At 43.7% G+C, this 17,204-nt stretch overlaps 1 protein-coding gene across 2 annotated transcripts in view; it reads left to right on the plus strand.

Annotated features, from left to right (window-relative positions):
- The first annotated feature begins 106 nt into the window (after nt 1-106).
- Nucleotides 107-17,204, plus strand: part of LOC149316248 (cytochrome P450 4B1-like) — a 41,034-nt gene continuing 23,936 nt past the window's right edge. The window contains exons 1-2 of one of the 2 annotated variants that reach the window (XM_089515088.1): nt 107-643; nt 16,942-17,086. In XM_089515088.1, the coding sequence (XP_089371214.1) occupies nt 641-643; nt 16,942-17,086 (148 nt within the window). In that variant the 5' untranslated portion in view covers nt 107-640. Of the gene's footprint in view, nt 644-9,888; nt 10,287-16,941; nt 17,087-17,204 lie in introns of those variants that run through there. The other variant, XM_089515087.1, reaches the window with a different exon arrangement.

The following is a 17,204-nucleotide window of genomic DNA, read 5'->3' on the forward strand; positions in this document are numbered from 1 at the left end:
TTTTTTGAGAGACGACCTCAGTCGAAACAACAACAACAACAGTAATAATAGCAATAGTAATAATAATATACTGCACAGATGTCAGTAGTCTCCAAAACTGTGCTCCTTAAGGGATTTTGGACTTCAACTCCCAGAACCCCAGGCTATTGACCAATGTGGCTGAGGCTTCTGGGAGCTGAAGTCCAAAAGCTCTTAAAGGGTACAGTTTGGGGAGCACTGACTGAACAGATACAGTCGTATTAGTCTGAATAATAATAATAACAACAACAATAATAATAATATTTCTGGCATTTCTCCGCGAACGAGGATTCAGGAAGGACTCATCCTGCGCTTCCTACAAGCGCGTTGGTGACTAAAAAGCCCAATCCGGGACAAACAGGTCCGGTTGCAGAAAGCACAGCGGAAAGTCTCCTTGGGTGATGTTTCCGGGTTGTGGTTCTTTCTGCGTTGTTGTTTCTCTTTGAGACTCATTCACCGTGAGCTTTCAAAAAAGGCTGCAGCGTCATGGATAGTGCATCTCCAAGCCTCCCGATGCGAGGCCAGGGAGGACCATTGTTGGTGATCAATTTGGCCAAGCCTGAGATGTTGTTTCAGGGAGTCCTTGTATCTCTTCTTTGGAGTGCCCCTCTTACTCTGACCCATGGTGAGTTCACAGTAGAATACCATTTTGGGGAGGCAATGGTCCTTCATCCTGGAAACGTGTCCTGCCCAGCACAGCTGCGTCCTCAATAGCATGGCCTCAATGCTGGTGATCCCTGCTTGCTCAAGGACAGCAACATTTGTCACATGTGTGCCCACAGAGAGGGCTCTGAGTGCCACCTCTGGCACGCTTGCTATAGGTTCGCCATCACTACCCTAGGATATAGTCAATGAGGTGCCAGTGTTTGGATCAGGGATGCATCCAAGTTGAAAACACCTTTCCAGGCTTCGAAGTTCTTTGCTACTCTGGCATTGAAGTCACCAAGGATAATGATTTTGTCTTCTGCAGGGACTTTTTGTATAAGGTGGCATAGGGCTGAGTAGAATTTGTCTTTCTCCACAGGGTTGGCTTGCATAGTTTGGGCATATATACTGAAGAGAACAACATGTGAGAGGCGTAAGGAGATAATGTGATCAGAGTGTCCTGTTGGCAAAGTTTCGAGTTTGGAGGCAATGGCGTTTTTGATCATAAAGCCTACACCTGAAAGATGTTTCTCAGTTTTGGGTTTGCCAGACCAGTAGAGTGTGTAGCCAGCACCGTGTTCTTTAAGGCTGCCTTCCTCATGGAGACAAACTTCACTAAGAGCAGCAATGTCAATGTTAAGTCGTGAGAGTCCATTGGCTATTAGAGCAGAATGACGCTCAGGACGTCCACTATCTGCAGAATCTTGCATGGTTCTGATGTTCCAGCATGCAAGCATCAGTCTATTTGCACCTTTGGAGGCTGGTATGTGCCTTTGTGTCTTTGTCTTTGTTTGACCGCTTCAGAAGATGCCTGTTGGCCGCGGCTAGCCAATCGGGTTGTTGGGGATGAGCTTTCTTTGGGCCACCTTTTCTAGGCCCCATCCCTGGGTCAGTCTCAAGCGACCAAAATCCTGAACCGTCTGCATGCAGGGTTGGATCTGCAGCTTCCAGTGCATCTTTTCACCTGCCGTTTCGTCCCTCGCCTATCACTATAGGGCTTTTTCGGCAATTGGATGTATCCTTCGAGCCTGTGCAATGGATTTTTTTGGTGGAGCGCAGCGTGCACAGAACTGGCCTCACCCTTTAAACCAGAGGTTCGTCTGTTGAGGCCTTGACAAGCATGGACAGTGGCAGTGAAGTCCTCAGGTCATAGGTTTGATTAGAGTTTTCTTCTCTTAGATGGTTGACCTTACAGGGCTAGATGAGCACCATCTGCCCGGGTTTGAGATTAGAGTTTTCCTTCTCCTAGGATGGTTGCCATAAGGCTAGAGAGCCCATCCTGCCCTTTGGCACTCTTGGTCAGACCCTTTGGTTGTGACCTGTCTGGCATGGGAAGCCCTAACAGTGATTATTATACCACCACCAGCATAGCTCACAATTTCATTAGGGTACGCAAGCCTCCCCTCTCACGACAAGGGGGCATCAATGGAGAGGTAATAATAATATACTGTACAAATATCAGTGGTCCCCAAACTGTGCTCTTTAAGGGATTTTTTTGGACTTCAGCTCCCAGAGTTCCAGACTATTGGCCAACATGGCTTTGGCTTCTGGGAGATGAAGTCCAAAATCCCTTAAAGAGCACAGTTTGGGGACCACTGCATAGAGAATCACTGGAGAATACTTGCCCAGAGGGAAACAGAAGAGTACTTGACCATAAAGAAACACTGGAGATGTTACCTATGTTTTCCTATAAGCACAGTATTATCCCTAGGGCAGTGCTCCCCAAACTGTGCCCTTTAAGAGATTTTGGACTTCAACTCCCAGAAGCCTCAGCCATCTTGGCCAGTAGCCTAGGATTCTGGGAGCTGAAGTCCAAAATCCCTTAAAGAACCACTGATTCAACAGATATAGCTGTATTAGTTTGTAGCAGTGGCCCCCCAAATTGTGCTCTTTATGGGATTGTGAACTTCAGCTTCCAGAATCCCAAACTATTCGCCAACATGGCTGAGGTTTCTCGGAGCTGAAGTCCAGAATCTCTTTAAAAAGTACAGTTTGGGGACCACTGAGACACCCAGCCTTGATAACCCACTTTCACAAGGATCTGTACTCCAGGAACAATCCACTTTGACACCGCTTTAACTGCACTGGCTCCATGCTGTGGAATTCTGGGAACTGTAATATGTGGTGATCAAAATGACGTCACCAGCAGAAAACACTACTGACAGCATGCACCTTTCATGTAAAGGGATAAAAAGCAGAAAGAAATGACACCATTGTGACAATATTACATATATGTGTGTGTGTGCAGAAGAGAAAGAGCCCAAAAACAGCCCTGTTTCACTCTTCTTGTTTTTCTCAACAATTCTATGAGCAACAGTTCACCTACGTGATGTTATTTTGATGGAGTATCAGAAAAAATCAAGCCTACCTTTTATCAATATCAACTATAGTTAGTTTATGCCATAACAGATCCCTGTTGTCATGGCCAGCCAAGAACAGCTCTCGGAGGAGGAGGAGGACGAGCCTCCTCCAGAGCAAGAGCTAATTGAGGCTACACCAGGTGATAATCCTGCTCTGCCAGGTCCCAGCTGTGATCTCCCAGCCCCAGAGGAGGAGGCCCAACCAGGTCCTAGTGCTAGTGATATGCCTCCTGTGGTGCAACAGCCTAGTGGTGACTCTGGGGAGGAAGCTTGCCTGGAGGTGCTTACTTACAAGAAAGGCTGAGAGTGCTTGCAGGCGCAGATCCAGGAGGATTGCAGAGAGGCAATTAGCAAACCAGCCTCAGGTGGCATGGGGGAGAGTTTCCCTTACTTAAGCTGTAGAGAGGCCTCAGCTCAGTGCCAGAGTTTATTGCATGATCCTTTGGTGTGATTGCTGCTGGCACTGACTCCTTGTATCTTGACTCCTTGTTGCTTTGACCTTGGAATGGACTGGACCTTTGTTATCTTCTTGCTGCTTTGATCCTGGACTGATTTGACTACTCTAACTCCCAGTATCCTGACTTTGGCTTGGCATTTGGACTGCTCTGACTTCTGGTATCTTGACTTTGGCTTGGCTTTTGGACTGCTCTCATGCTTACTCCTTGCAAGGTCTGTGGATTGCTTCCACTTGCTGTGCTTAGCCATTCTTATCGGCGTAGTGTGGGTGTGCTGGCTGCAGTCCAGGACACCTGTGCAAATTAATAAGTTATAATAGGGAGCAAGAATATCCCCTGGAGAAGCCAGGAGCGTGAGCTCCCACTGTTTACACAACTCAGATCTACAGTTTTAACTTGAAGTGTGACCATGTTGGTGCTCTTGGACATCTCAGCGGCTTTCGATACCATTGGCCACGGTATCCTTCTGGAACGCCTGAGGGAATTGGGTATCGGGGGCACTGTGCTCCAGTGGTTCCGATCCTATCTCTCGGGCAGATTCCAGATGGTGCAGTTGGGGGATATTTGCTCCTCTAAGAGGGAACTTACATCTGAGTGTCCCTCAGGGAGCTATTTTATCCCCCACTTTGTTCAACATTTACATGAAACCGCTGGGAGAGATCATCCGGAGACATGGGGCGCGGTGTTATCAGTATGCTGATGACACCCAAATATGTTTCTCTGTGTCTCCGACTGACGCAGTGACTAAGGATGGCACCTCTCCTCTGAATGCATGCCTGGAGTCGGTAATGGGTTGGATGAGGGAAAACAAACTCAGATTGAATCCAGAGAAAATGGAAGTATTCATGATAGGTTCCCCAGGCCCGGGGAAGGAAATTTGTCCACCTGTCCTGGATGGGGTCACACTTCCCCTAAAGAATGAAGTTTGCAGTTTAGGAGTACTTCTGGATTCGTCCCTGCAGTTGACATCTCAAGTAGATGCGAAGGCCAGAAGTGCTTGCTATCAGCTTCGGTTGATACACCAACTGCAACCTGGGCCAAAGGGACCTTGAAACATTGGTACACGCTCTGGTAACCTCTCGCTTAGATTTCTGTAATGCGCTATACATGGGGCTACCCTTGTACCAAGTCCGGAAGCTTCAGTTAGTACAAAATATGGCAGCCAGACTGGTCACCGGTGCATTTAGGTTTGACCATATAACACCTAAGCTGAAAGCTCTGCACTGGCTGCCTATTCACTTCCGGGCACAATACAAGGTGTTGGTTATCACCTATAAAGCCCTACATGGCTTGGGCCTGAGTTACTTGAGGGACTGCATCTCCTCCTACGAGCCGCCCCACACACTCAGAACATCCGGTAAGAACTTATTGGAAACTCCATCGTCCAAATAGTCTCCTCTTCCCAAAGGGCCTTTACAATAACAGCCCTGCGGATCTGGAACAGCCTTCCGGAGGAGCTCTGTCTCATGACCTCTTTGGAAACATTTAAAAAGAGATTGAAAACCGTACTCTTTTGCCAAGTGTTCCCCCCGAGGAGTGATGTCTTCATGACCAATATGCCTGCCGACAATGATATTCTGTCTTACCCCTGGATATTGGATGCTGTTGGATTGTTATATTTTACTGATGTTTGTATAGATGTACCATTTTGTGTTTTTATATGTACTGTATTGCATTGTATGTATTGATTTTAGTAGTTTGTAACCTCGCTTCGATCCTTTGGGAGAGGCGGGGAAACGCAAATTATTATTATTATTATTATTATCATTATTATTATTATTGATTCTGAGCTACCCGAATCTCCACATTAACTGGGTTAGCACAAATTCCTCTATTTGTGTCTGTGTGTATTAGATCTGACATTGCACTATACGCCAAACCATGTTTGTAATGAACTCAGAAAACTAGTGTTTATTTATCACACAAATAACCCTTGTTATATGTCTGAATACAGTGGCAGTGTTCTTATGATCAGCTCTCCTTATGATCCAAAGAAAGAATATAGAAGTAACCACTTTCACTGCTTTCTCAGTAAAGTACTTTAGGTGAACACTGGTGGTCTTAGGATTTTTTTTCTTGATTGTACATAGTCATTAGTTTTATTTTCCTAACTTGTTCTTCCTGTCTTATTTTATTCAATTTTCCTGATTGGGCTATTGAACTGAACTTGGTTTGTCTACTTGCATCTTTAAATGCTATCTTCTTCTCTCATGTTGCTTCCAAATACAGTACATTACAGGGAGGAGAAAAAGGTGGAGATAGTGGTTGTTTTCTGGGAGTCAAACTGGTTGAACAGTGCCAGTGTGTGGTTCCCCTGTGAGTGGGGAAATGAGTCCAAGGCGGGTTACAAACCGCCATAAAATACGTATTGACTACATATTAGGGTTAGGAAGGGGCAGTGCTTCCGCACCCCCCTAACCTTAATACGTAGTCAATAAGGAGAATATGGCGGCGGCCGTTCCACATGGCCGCCGCCATATTGACGTTGTGGATGCTGTGTGTCCGCACGTCGCGTGGCGCTTATGATGTCGCGAGTGCGCCATTGGCGCCTCGCGGCATCATAACTGCGCCGCAGGAAGAAGTTCCATTTTGGAGCTTCTTTTTTGCTCCGCGAGGGAGTCGCGTGTTTTGGCTGCTGCGACTCCCTCGTGGAGCAAACAGCAGCGGCAGTTTGTAACCCACCCAAGTTTTATTCCAATCCTACTTGGGTGTAGGAGTCAGCATCTTGCAAAAATACTGAATAGCAGAAGAGGCACTGGTTCCTTTCTGATTGAGATAATAGAATAGGCAGTGGTAACAAGAAAAGGTTGAAAGACACAAGATATCCTTACCCAAAGCTGGAGTGCTAGCATTTTACCTGGTAACTATGATTTTCACATCATCTGGTCTTCAAGTAGGGTGGGGAATACCTGCTCTGCAAGAGGTCTCAGTGTTTTTTAGTTTGCTTGAAACAGCTTTCCATTGCTTCCATTGCTGAATTCAGGCCCTGTAAGTCACTTCAGCCACCATTTTTTCCAACTCCAAAGCTTCCGATTTGGAAAAAATGGCAGCTGAAGCAATTTATGGGGTCCAAATTCAGCACTGGAAGCAATGGGAAGCCATTTTGAGAGAAAAGTCCATGCAATAAAATCAGCCCAACTTTCAAATTTGAGCCATATTCGGAAGAGGTAAGTCGGGCACCCCGCTCAAACTATGCCTCAAAAATGTTATCTTTCTTGTGTTAGGACTTCGTTAGTGCTGAGATTAGCAATTTTAATTAACATGTATGCAGTTCATGTATGTATTTATTACATGTTTACCCTGCTCCTTACTCAAATAGTCTCCCAACCAGTTTACAGATATGATAAGTGAGGCATACTGTTGCAATCTAACATGCACAACACAAAAGGAAGAGAGGTTGGAACAAGGAAAAAGAAAGACCATTCATCCATCAGATTCAGGGTTTCAAAGTTTAGCAGACAGTAAGTTCAGCAAGTCACTGAACTGGGTTCAAGTACATTGGGATGATGGGGAGCAGTTGGTTCCAAGGAAGCTGTTTCTACCAATATCTGTTGTCAGTAATGGACTGGATGAGGGCAAACATTAAAACTTAAATCTAGATAAGACATAAGTGCTCCCAGTCAGTTCAAAGGTAGATCAGGGAATAAGGACTTTGCCTGTGCTGGTGGGGATTACTCAATGGATGGTGTTACACGTCTCTTGAAATATCACGATTGCAGCTTGGATTTTTTCCTGGACTCAACTCTGAGTCTGGATGCCTGAGGCTGTATCCACACCAGAGAAATAATCCAGTTTGACACCACTTTAGCTGTCATGGCTCAGTGCTATGGAATTCTGAGAATGATAGTTTGTTGTGGCACCAGAGCAGGGCTATGGAATTCTGGGAATCATAGTTTGGAACTCTGCTATGGAATGCTATGGAATTCTGGGAATGGTAGTTCGTTGTCTGGTGCCACAACAAACTACCATTCCCAGAATTCTACAGCACTGAGCTGTGTCAGTTAAAGTGGTGCCAAACCAGATTATTTCTCTAGTCCGGATGCAGCCTATGTTTCAGCAGCAGCCAGGAGAGCATTTGCACAACTAAAACTAATGCACCAGCTGTGTCCATTTCTTAAGATGTCAGATATGAAGGCAGGTGATACATGCCTTGATTATATTCTGCTTGGACTACCGTAACACACTCTATGTGGGGCTACCTTTGGCAATTGTTTAGAAACTTCAGTAGGTGCAAAATGCTACAGCCAGAATGCTGTTCCAGGGCCAGTTACAGGGCTATAACTCCCTTATTAAAACAACTTCATTGATCGCAGGTTCATTTCTGGGCACAATTCAAAGTGCTGGTCATGACCTAGAAAGTCCTATACAGCTTTTTAGGTCTGAAATACCTTGCTTAAGAAAATCCTGTGAAATTCATGGGTTGCCAGAGGTTTACAGGTGTGGACACACACATCTTGCGTTTTAATTGTTTTGCAATAAGGTACCTGCAGGCAAGCAAAATTAATTTTGACTTGTCTGGCAATGACTTGATCCCACCTTTAAAAATATACACTGGGGCTCTCGCTACTAAACGTTCTTGTAGGTGGGGTGCCATTTACTGAAATATCCATAGATGCTTCCTTGGGGCCTAGGACTTTATGCCTTCATATTCTGACCCTCCCTAGAAGCATCATGTGGTGGGAACTAAGGTCCAAAATACACTGCAGAAATAATCCAGTTTGAGACCACTTTAACTGCACTGGCTCAATGCTAGGGAATTCTGGGAACTACATCTGAGAAAGTAGACTGAAGTCTACAAAAGCTCATGTTGCCAATTTCTTTCTTTCAGTGAGTCTCAAAGCTGCTACAAGATCTCTCTGCGTACTGATTCTACAGACTAACACAGCTATATCTTTGAATTCTTCTACTAAAAGGGGGTCTGACTAACAGATCTACTGCATATCCTAGGGCTCTGACTACATAATCAGGATACTCCCCAATGTGTAATCCAATCTGACAATTTAATTTTATTCTTAACTTGCTGAATTTGAATGAAACCTTTTCTAGTTCAGATTGGTTTTTGTGTTGTATGTAATCTTTCTGTGTCTATGTTTTCAGTGATTGTATACCTTGATGAGTCTATTGACTGTAAAAAAAGATGGATGGATTGATTGATTTCAGTAAGGCCTTTGACAAAGTTCCCCATGACATTCTTGCAAACAAGCTTGTAAAATGTGGGCTAGACAAGGCAACTGTTACATGGATTTGTAATTGGTTGACCGGCCGAACCCAAAGGGTGCTCAACACTGGCTCCTTTTCATCCTGGAGAGAAGTGACCAGTGGGGTCCCACAGTGCTCTGTCCTGGGACCAGTGTTATTCAACATCTTCATCAATGACTTTGATGACAGAATTGGGGGCATACTTATCAAATCTGCAGATGACACCAAATTAGGAGGAATAGCTAATACTCCAGAGGACAGGATCAACATTCAAAATGATCTGAATAGACTAGAAAGCTGGGCTAAAGCTAACAAAATGAAATTCATCATGGAGAAATGTAAGGTACTGCACTTAGGGCAGAAAAATGAAATGCACAGATATAGGATGGGTGACACCTGGCTGAACGAGAGACTTAGACGTGTAAAAGGAATCTGGGAGTCCAAGTAGAACACAAGTTGAACATGGGTCAACAGTGCAATGTGGTAGCTAAAAATGCCAATGCGATTTTAGGCTGCATAAATAAAAGTATAGTGTCTAGATCAAGAGAAGTAATAGTGCCACTGTATTCTGCTCTGGTCAGGCCCCACCTGGAATACTGTGTCCAGTTCTGGGCACCACAATTCAAAAAGGACATTGAGAAACTGGAGCGTCTCCAAAGGAGGGTGACTAAAATGGTGAAAGGTCTGGAAACCATGCCCTACGAGGAACGCCTTAGGGAGCTGGGGATGTTTAGCCTGGAGAAGAGAAGGTTAAGAGGTGATATGATAGCCTTGTATAAATATTTGAAGGGATGCCATATTGAGGAGGGTGAAATATAGATGTATAGTGTCCAGATCAAGTGAAGTAATAGTGCCACTATTGAGGAGGGAGCAAGCTTGTTTTCTGCTGCTCCAGAGCCTAGGACCTGGAACAATGGATGCAAAGTGCAGCAAAAGAGTCTCCTTCCTTGGAGGTCTTCAAACAGAGGCTGGATGGCCACCTGTCGGGGATGCTTTGATTGAGAGTTCCTGCATGGCAGAATGGGGTTGGACTGGATGGCCCTTGGGGGTCTCTCCCAACTCTAGGAGTCTATGATTCTCTGTTTGATTGGCTCTAGCGAGGAAGCTGCCCAAGAGAGGGCTGGCTTGTTCCATTGCACTCCTTCCCGGTTGGACCTCCTTCCTTTCCCTGCAGCAGAATCCCTCCTTTCCTGCCAAGCTCTTCCCCTGGGGCTCTCTTGCGCTTCTTCTTTCTTGCCATCTATCTGACAAGGAAAGCCTGCAGGGGGGAAGGAGGGTTAGCAGGAGGGCCCCTTGCTTGGTGCCAGCCCTTGAGCCCCGGCGGGGGAGGTCTCTGTCTTGCCCTGTGCATAAGGGGCCCCTGCGCCTCCTCTCGCCTGCAGAGCATCGCAGCCTCCCAGGGAACAGCAGCCATCTGCTCTGAAGCTCCGCTGCTGCTGCTGCTGCTGCCATGGATCTGTCCAGACTGTGGCACCTGGCTGCTGTCTTTTGTCTCACCTACCTCCTCCTCAAAGCCATCCAGCTCCACCGACGACGGCAGGAGCTCCTGAAAGCCCTGGCCAGCTTCCCTGGACCCCCGGCCCATTGGCTCTATGGGCACAGCTTTGAGGTAGGTACCATTCACCCAGCCGGGCTTCCAAGGCGGCATCCGCACTGCAGAGATGATCCGTTGTGACCCCGCTTGAGCTGCCAGGTTCCCATGGTCGTTTGTTGTGGCACCAGAGGTCTCAAGGTGGATTACTTCATAATTATTTATTATTTGTTTTTTTGGACCATGCTCACTGTTCTTCTTCTTCTGCAGGATTTATTTTCTAAACACCGTTGCCTCAATCTTTTACATGTTTTTGCAAATTTTCAAAAAAGACCTCATGCTTTTTAAAAAAATCCCATGTTAAAATAAGTAGGTTTTAATAATAATAATAATAATAATAATAATACAATTTATTTATACCCCGCTCCTCTGAACGATGGAAGTGTTTTTAATTGCAGATGGACTTATTAACAGCAATATCATTTATTAACGCAACAATACAATACAATATTGAGCAAGCTATGCATTTTGCTAAGGTCCAAAACACACTGCAGAAATAATCCAGTTTGAGACCTCACTTTAACTGCCTCTGGATCAATGCTAGGGAATCCTGGGAACTGTTGTTTTTTGAGACATGTAGCCTTCTCTCTCAGAGAGCTCTGGTGCCACAATAGACTACAATCCCCAGGATTCCCTAGCACTGAGCCAGGGTAGTTAAAGTGATCTCAAACTCGATTATTTCTGCAGTGTGCTTTAGACCTAGGATGCTGGATTGATAAAATCAGGGACTTTCTTTGGTCTGCTGCCTCAGCAGGACTGGCTTTATCCAGAGGTGCCACAACAAACCACCATGCCCAGAATCCCAGAGCATGGAGCCCTGGCAGTTCAAGAGGTGTCAAAACGGATAATCTCTGCAGTGTGGATGCAGCCCAAGATGCTTTCCAAGCCACCCACATGAAAGCATCCTTTTGGGTGCTTTGTGAAGGCCCAAAGCCTTCTTCAAAAGAGGCATTGTTGTTGTGTGGCTGCCACAGCAGCTTTGCAAAACAAAGCGAGAGACTTTGGAGCCTGTGCCAGTCATCATTCCACATCAGAGTCCATTTGCTAATTCCAGAAACTCCAGATTTCCCAATCAGCAAAGGAGGCTGCGTCCACACTCTAGAAAGAATCGGGTTTGACCCCGCTTTAACTGCCATGGCTCCATGCTAAGGAATTCTGAGAAGCGTAGCTTGTTGTGGCACCAGAGCTTTGCTACGCTTCCCAAAATTCTGGGGAAATTCTACACAAACTACACTTCCCAGCATTCCATAGCATTGAGCATGGTGGTATCAAATCCTATTATTTCAGCAGTGGGATCAGACAAGGCTTTCTCCACCACCACCATAAAATAGCATGCGTTGAAAAAGGATCATCACCTGCAAAGGACATCTCTCCAGAAACTTAGGTCCAAAAGACACTGCCAAAATCATCCTGTTTGAGACCGCTTTTGTGAGTTTTGTAAGAGATTTAGCCTTCTCGGTCAGAGAGCTCAGGTGCCACAATAAACTACAGTTCTCAAGATTTCCTAGCACTGAGCAAGGGCAGCTAAAGAGGTCTCAAACTGGATTATTTTTTCAGTGTGTTTTGGGCCTTAGTGAATGAATTGGGAATCTGTGATGACATTTCATACCATAAGCAAAATATTGGGATGCTTGCTGCTGTTGTTGTTGTTGTTGTTGCAGGCCTTCAAATCCTTTCTGACTTATGGCGACCTTAACATCGGTTTTTCTTGGCAAGTTTCTTCAGAGGGAGTTTGCCATGGCCCTCCTTTGAGGCTGAGAGAGTATGACTTGCCCAAGGACACCCAGTGGGTTTTCATGGTTGAGCAGAGGTTTGAACCCTGATCTCGGAAGTCATTTTCCAACAGTCACAAACCACTACATCACACTGGCTCCTTGGGATGCTTAGTATCTATTTATTCTGAATGTGGTTGTTGTTATATTTATTTATATCTGCTCCCCCCCCCCCCAGTTTGGAACTAAAGACAGCTTATAAAAGTTAAAATGAATACCATTAAAATGAATGACGTGCAAAAGCTGAAAATGCAATTGAACTAGCAAAGAATTAAAACCTGTTAATAAACAACAACCCAGAAACTATTACAAAGAAAGCAAACAGAAAATCCAGTACATTATGTGAGGTCCATTTCCCCAATGCAACCAGTCCTAATGAAAGGACTGCCAAAACAAAAAGGTCTTTGCGGAAAGGTAGCAAGGATGGAGTCAACCTGTCTCTCTGGGAAGGGAGTTCCAGAGCTTGGGAGCAGCCAGAGGGAAGGCCCCTTTGCATGTTCCAGCCAGATGTACCTGTGAGAGTGGTGGGATAGGAAGAAGGGCCTGCCCTGAAAACCTCAAAGCATGGACAGATTTGGGAAGGAGAATATGGTCCTTCAGATTACCTAGACCTGACCTGTATAGGGCTTTTGTAAGTCAAGACTAATAATTATCCCTTTGAATCGTGTCTTGAAATGCACAAGCAGCCAGTTGAACTGTTGCACCAAGAGAGTTGTATGCTCCCTGTAGCCAACCCCACAGGGATGTAGCCAGGATTTTAGGAAGGGGGGGTCCAGACTAAGTGCCACCATTATAATGGAGCTTGGGTGCGGCAGCGCAGCAGCACACACCATTCATTTTTCTAATGGAAGGGGGGGGTCCGGACCCCAAGAACCCCCCCCCCCTTGGCTATGTCCCTGAACCCCAGTCAACAGTCTGTCTGCAACTCTTTGGACCAGCTGAAATTAATGGTATGAATTTGAAAACACTATTACATTAGTAAAGTAACTTCATTCCTACTCATTACTTGCCTGCTATATACATACAATAAATAACTCGTTATCAGTAACTGCATTGTTTGTTATTTCTGAGTTCCAAATTTTTGTTTAAATGGACTTGTGAGTTTTGACTTGTTGTTGATGAAAAACTCCTGTGTGCCTTAATTTTCAGAATAGGCATCCAACAACCTAAGCCACTGGTTTATATCTTGATCCAGTTGCTGGACCTCAGGATTCTAGTTTTAAATTTTTTTTAAAGGATAGATTCAATAAACCTGAAACCTGCCCATCACAAGGCTGGCAAGACTGATTTGATAGCAGTTCAGTCCATTCAAACCCAGACCCTCAGTTTGTTAAAAGTTCTAAGTAACATGGCAAAGTTTGCTTTGTAATTCAGTACTTTTAACTTTTATCGGGTTAGGAAAGGTAAAGTCAACCCTAACCAGGATAGAAGATAGTTAACATAGTATAGTACTGTAGTTTGAGTGTTGGATTAGGACTTCATGAGACCAAGGTTCAAATCCCCACTGAACCATGGAAATCCACTTGGGTGACTTTGGGCAAATTTACACTTTCTCAGCCTAAAAGGTCCATGAATGAGACTGAAACAGAAGCTCTCACTAATGAACCAGTAAGCCAATAAACTTTGCTCTCTAATCTTGTCCTTTGGCCTTGTTGTTTGAAACTGCCACAACTTGTTTAGCTTGTTAACAATGTTACCTTGCATAATTCTGGACCTGAACTGCATAATTCTGGACCATTTCCCTTCATCAGATTCAGGGATAAAGTTCAGCTTAGAAAAAGTAAGTGAGGGAATGAATCTAGCTGTTGCTGCAGCTGTCATATAGGTGTCGGATACTTGGGGGTTATTCACACTTACCTTTTTGAACGAAGAGATTCACATCTCTGCGCTGATCCAGAACCAATTCAGAATCTGTTCAGTGTTCCCACTATGTTTACAGCAATTGAATCTCTCTGTGCCATTTTAACCCTGTTGCCACTCACATTTTGCCACTGTATCAATTTAGAATGGAGGCACCTTCATTTCTGGGAATAATGCCGCGCGATCCGAATCTATTTGGTAGCGTACTCACACTACCAAAGATGTGGATCGTTGCGGTTCTTAAAAAAAGAACTCCTAAGGGATCTGGTGCCAAATGCACCAGTTTAAGTACGGCTGCCACCCCCCTGCAAACTGCATTGCTTGTGGTCAGGTGAGTGTGAATGTCATGGAAATAAACTCGTTCCAAGCCAGTTTATTTCTGTAGTGTGAATTGCCCTTTGGTGTCATTAAGGATGAGCAGCATAATTCTTTCCCCATCCTCAATTAATTTTTGTATACTTTTAAAAAGTGGCTGTTACTGTTACTGCTACCTAGCAAACAAAGCAGTTAGGAAACACTTTAAGCTTCCACGCTACTCTTATCACTGTCTCTAAAGTGACCATTCTTGACCCAAAGTACTTCAATGACATATTCTAATGTCAAAAATTTAAATTAATTCATGAAGACGTTCAGCTCTACATCTGTGACTATGAGCTGTGTTTGAAAAATTACATTACATGTGTTAAGCAGCTCACCAATGAAAGAATAGCTGTGTTAATACCCCACAACTGTTATTCAAATAGTCAGTTATAAAGTAATCACCACTATCTGTATTTTCACTTCCCTCTGACATTACTGTTTACAGTTCCCTCCAAATCTATGTTGTTGTTATTGTTGTGTACTTTCAAGTCACTTCTGACTTATGGTGACACTATGGCAACCTTGTCACTGGGTTTTCTTGGCAATATTTGTTCAGAGGACATTTGTCTTTGCCTTCCTCTGAGAGAGTGTGACTTGCCCAAGGTTACCCAGTGGATTTCCATGGCTGAGTGGGGATTTGTAGTCACCAGAGTCATAGTACAATGCTCAAACTACTACATCATACTGGCTCTCGATAATTCAAGAAACACTTTATGTATCTGATAAAGAGACTGTAGTCTGCAAACGCTTATTCCATGGTACATTTGTTAGTCTTTAAGGTCTGTCTGCAGGTTTTCCTCTCTCAGTGCAGAATATAATTTAAAATTATATTTCAATATAATGATTCTCAAGTCAGAATTTAATTTTTAAAAGAAAGCAGTAAAATCACAGAATCCAATAGAATCCAGTAAGTCTATGAAAGACTAGAAGCCCTTTCACACTACATAATTATATTGTCATGATTCCAGTTTAAATACCATAGCAACATCCTGTGGCATCCTGTAGTTTGTAGTTTGGTAAATTGTATTGGGTTGTAGCTATGGTTTGAGGGTCAAATGAGGGCACTGTCTTTCCTCCAATAAGAATTATACTCCTCAATGAAATTATCTTTCACTTCATAAATGTCTAGCATTGCAAAAACCTAAAATTTCAGTTGAGCCTTTAGAGATACAGTTTAGGCAACCAAAGAAAAGGGGCAAAATGATCAAGAGAATGCAAACACAGCAAATATATGTTCTAAGTGTGAGCAGACTTTCACTGTCTGCAATGCTAGAAATTTAGAGACTGAAGGGAAAATCCATTTGGGGAAAACAGAATTCCTATTTGGAGCAGTGCCCTCATTATGCCCCCCCCCCCCCCGCAAGCTATGCCTATGTCATCTTCATAGCAGACCTTGCCTAACAGATCAAAATACTCAAGAGCACCTTTTAAAGGTTATTACATTACATTTACTCTGACAGCAAACCAGAGCCTTTGGTTTTGGTAAATCATAACTTTGCTGCCATAGAGACAACTCTATAAGTCTAGTTCAAGAAAAGAGATTCCACCTAACTATATATATAAACACACACACAACAGTGGAATAGACTACCTTGAAGGGTACTGGACCTTCCTTCTTTGGAGGTCTTTAAACAGAGGTCAGATGGCCATCTTTCAGGAGTGTTGCAATTGTATATTCTTGCACGGCAGGGATGGTGGTGGACTGGATGGCCCTTAGAATCCGACTGTTTGGACTTTATCACATGTGAGGAATTTCTCTTAATTTCGAATGAAAAGAAAGTGGGGCCAGAATGCATTCATGTGAATTCGCTAGTTCACGAATTTACGTGAATGCGAATTGCATTCAAACTGGCTTCCCATTATCCAAAAATAGCATGCCATTGCCCAAATTTGCATGTAGTAGTCTATCATGCAATAACGTGAAACCCCATGATTGCGTTCGGATTGCCATTGGATTATACTTCCAATTTCCCTTGTCTGATAAACTCCAATGATTCAATGATTCATCGATGTTGTGTGAGTTGCAACTAGTGGTAGATTTATCTTTCTGTAAGTGCTCTTCATTTTACAGGTTTCCACTGCTTTCTATCTATGTTAAACAGTAGTTCTTAATATTTCGGGGGTTATGAACCCCTTTGAGAATCAAGTAAAAGCTATGGATCCCCTTTTAAGGAAAAAGTGCACTTAAAACTTTCTAATAACAGGGAGGAAATTGAAAGGGGGAAAATTTCAATTTGTTTGGCCTGATTCACAATTCTTCCTCAGGATCACAGTGTAAGAATCCCTGACATAGAGTTAGTCCAAAACGTATGGCAGATACTGTGCAAAATCTATACATGCCAGTATTCTATTAAGGCTGTGTAGCTATTTGTAGTAAGAAAGAGTGTTTTTTCAGACTGATAATCACATACTACATATGGCTGAAGACAGTTTCAATGTGCAGGATTTTTTAAAAACATCAACTTAAGTTTCAGATTTTGTATTATGCCAAATCACTGGTCATTTTTCTATTTTGCATTTTGATTTCCAGCATTATGAATTAAATGTTAGATTTAAGCACTGTTTGTTTTCATCACTTCAATATACTCTGTGTGTGTGTGTGTGTGTGTGTGTGTGTGTGTGTGTGTGTATGTATGGTCACCTTCACCTCCTTCTTCACTATGTTTTTTTTTTCTTTCCAGCTTTCATCTATTTCCACCGTGTTCAAAAAGTCAGAAGCCTGGCTCTCTCAGTATCCATATGCCTTTCCATTGTGGTTTGGAAGGTTCTCTGCATGTGTAATAATCAATCACCCTGAATATGCAAAAACATTACTTGCTAGAGGAGGTAAAATACAAAATAGTCTTAATTCATTAATATGGGTATGCATGTGAGTATAAGAGACAAATGAGTGGTATCCTACTGACTCTGGTACATCTGCCCAAACAAAACAGCAAACAAAACA

This window comes from Sceloporus occidentalis, unplaced genomic scaffold (assembly GCF_023333645.1).
Source record: "Sceloporus occidentalis isolate IW3139 unplaced genomic scaffold, rSceOcc1.0.p SCAF_3, whole genome shotgun sequence".
Taxonomy (NCBI): domain Eukaryota; kingdom Metazoa; phylum Chordata; class Lepidosauria; order Squamata; family Phrynosomatidae; genus Sceloporus; species Sceloporus occidentalis.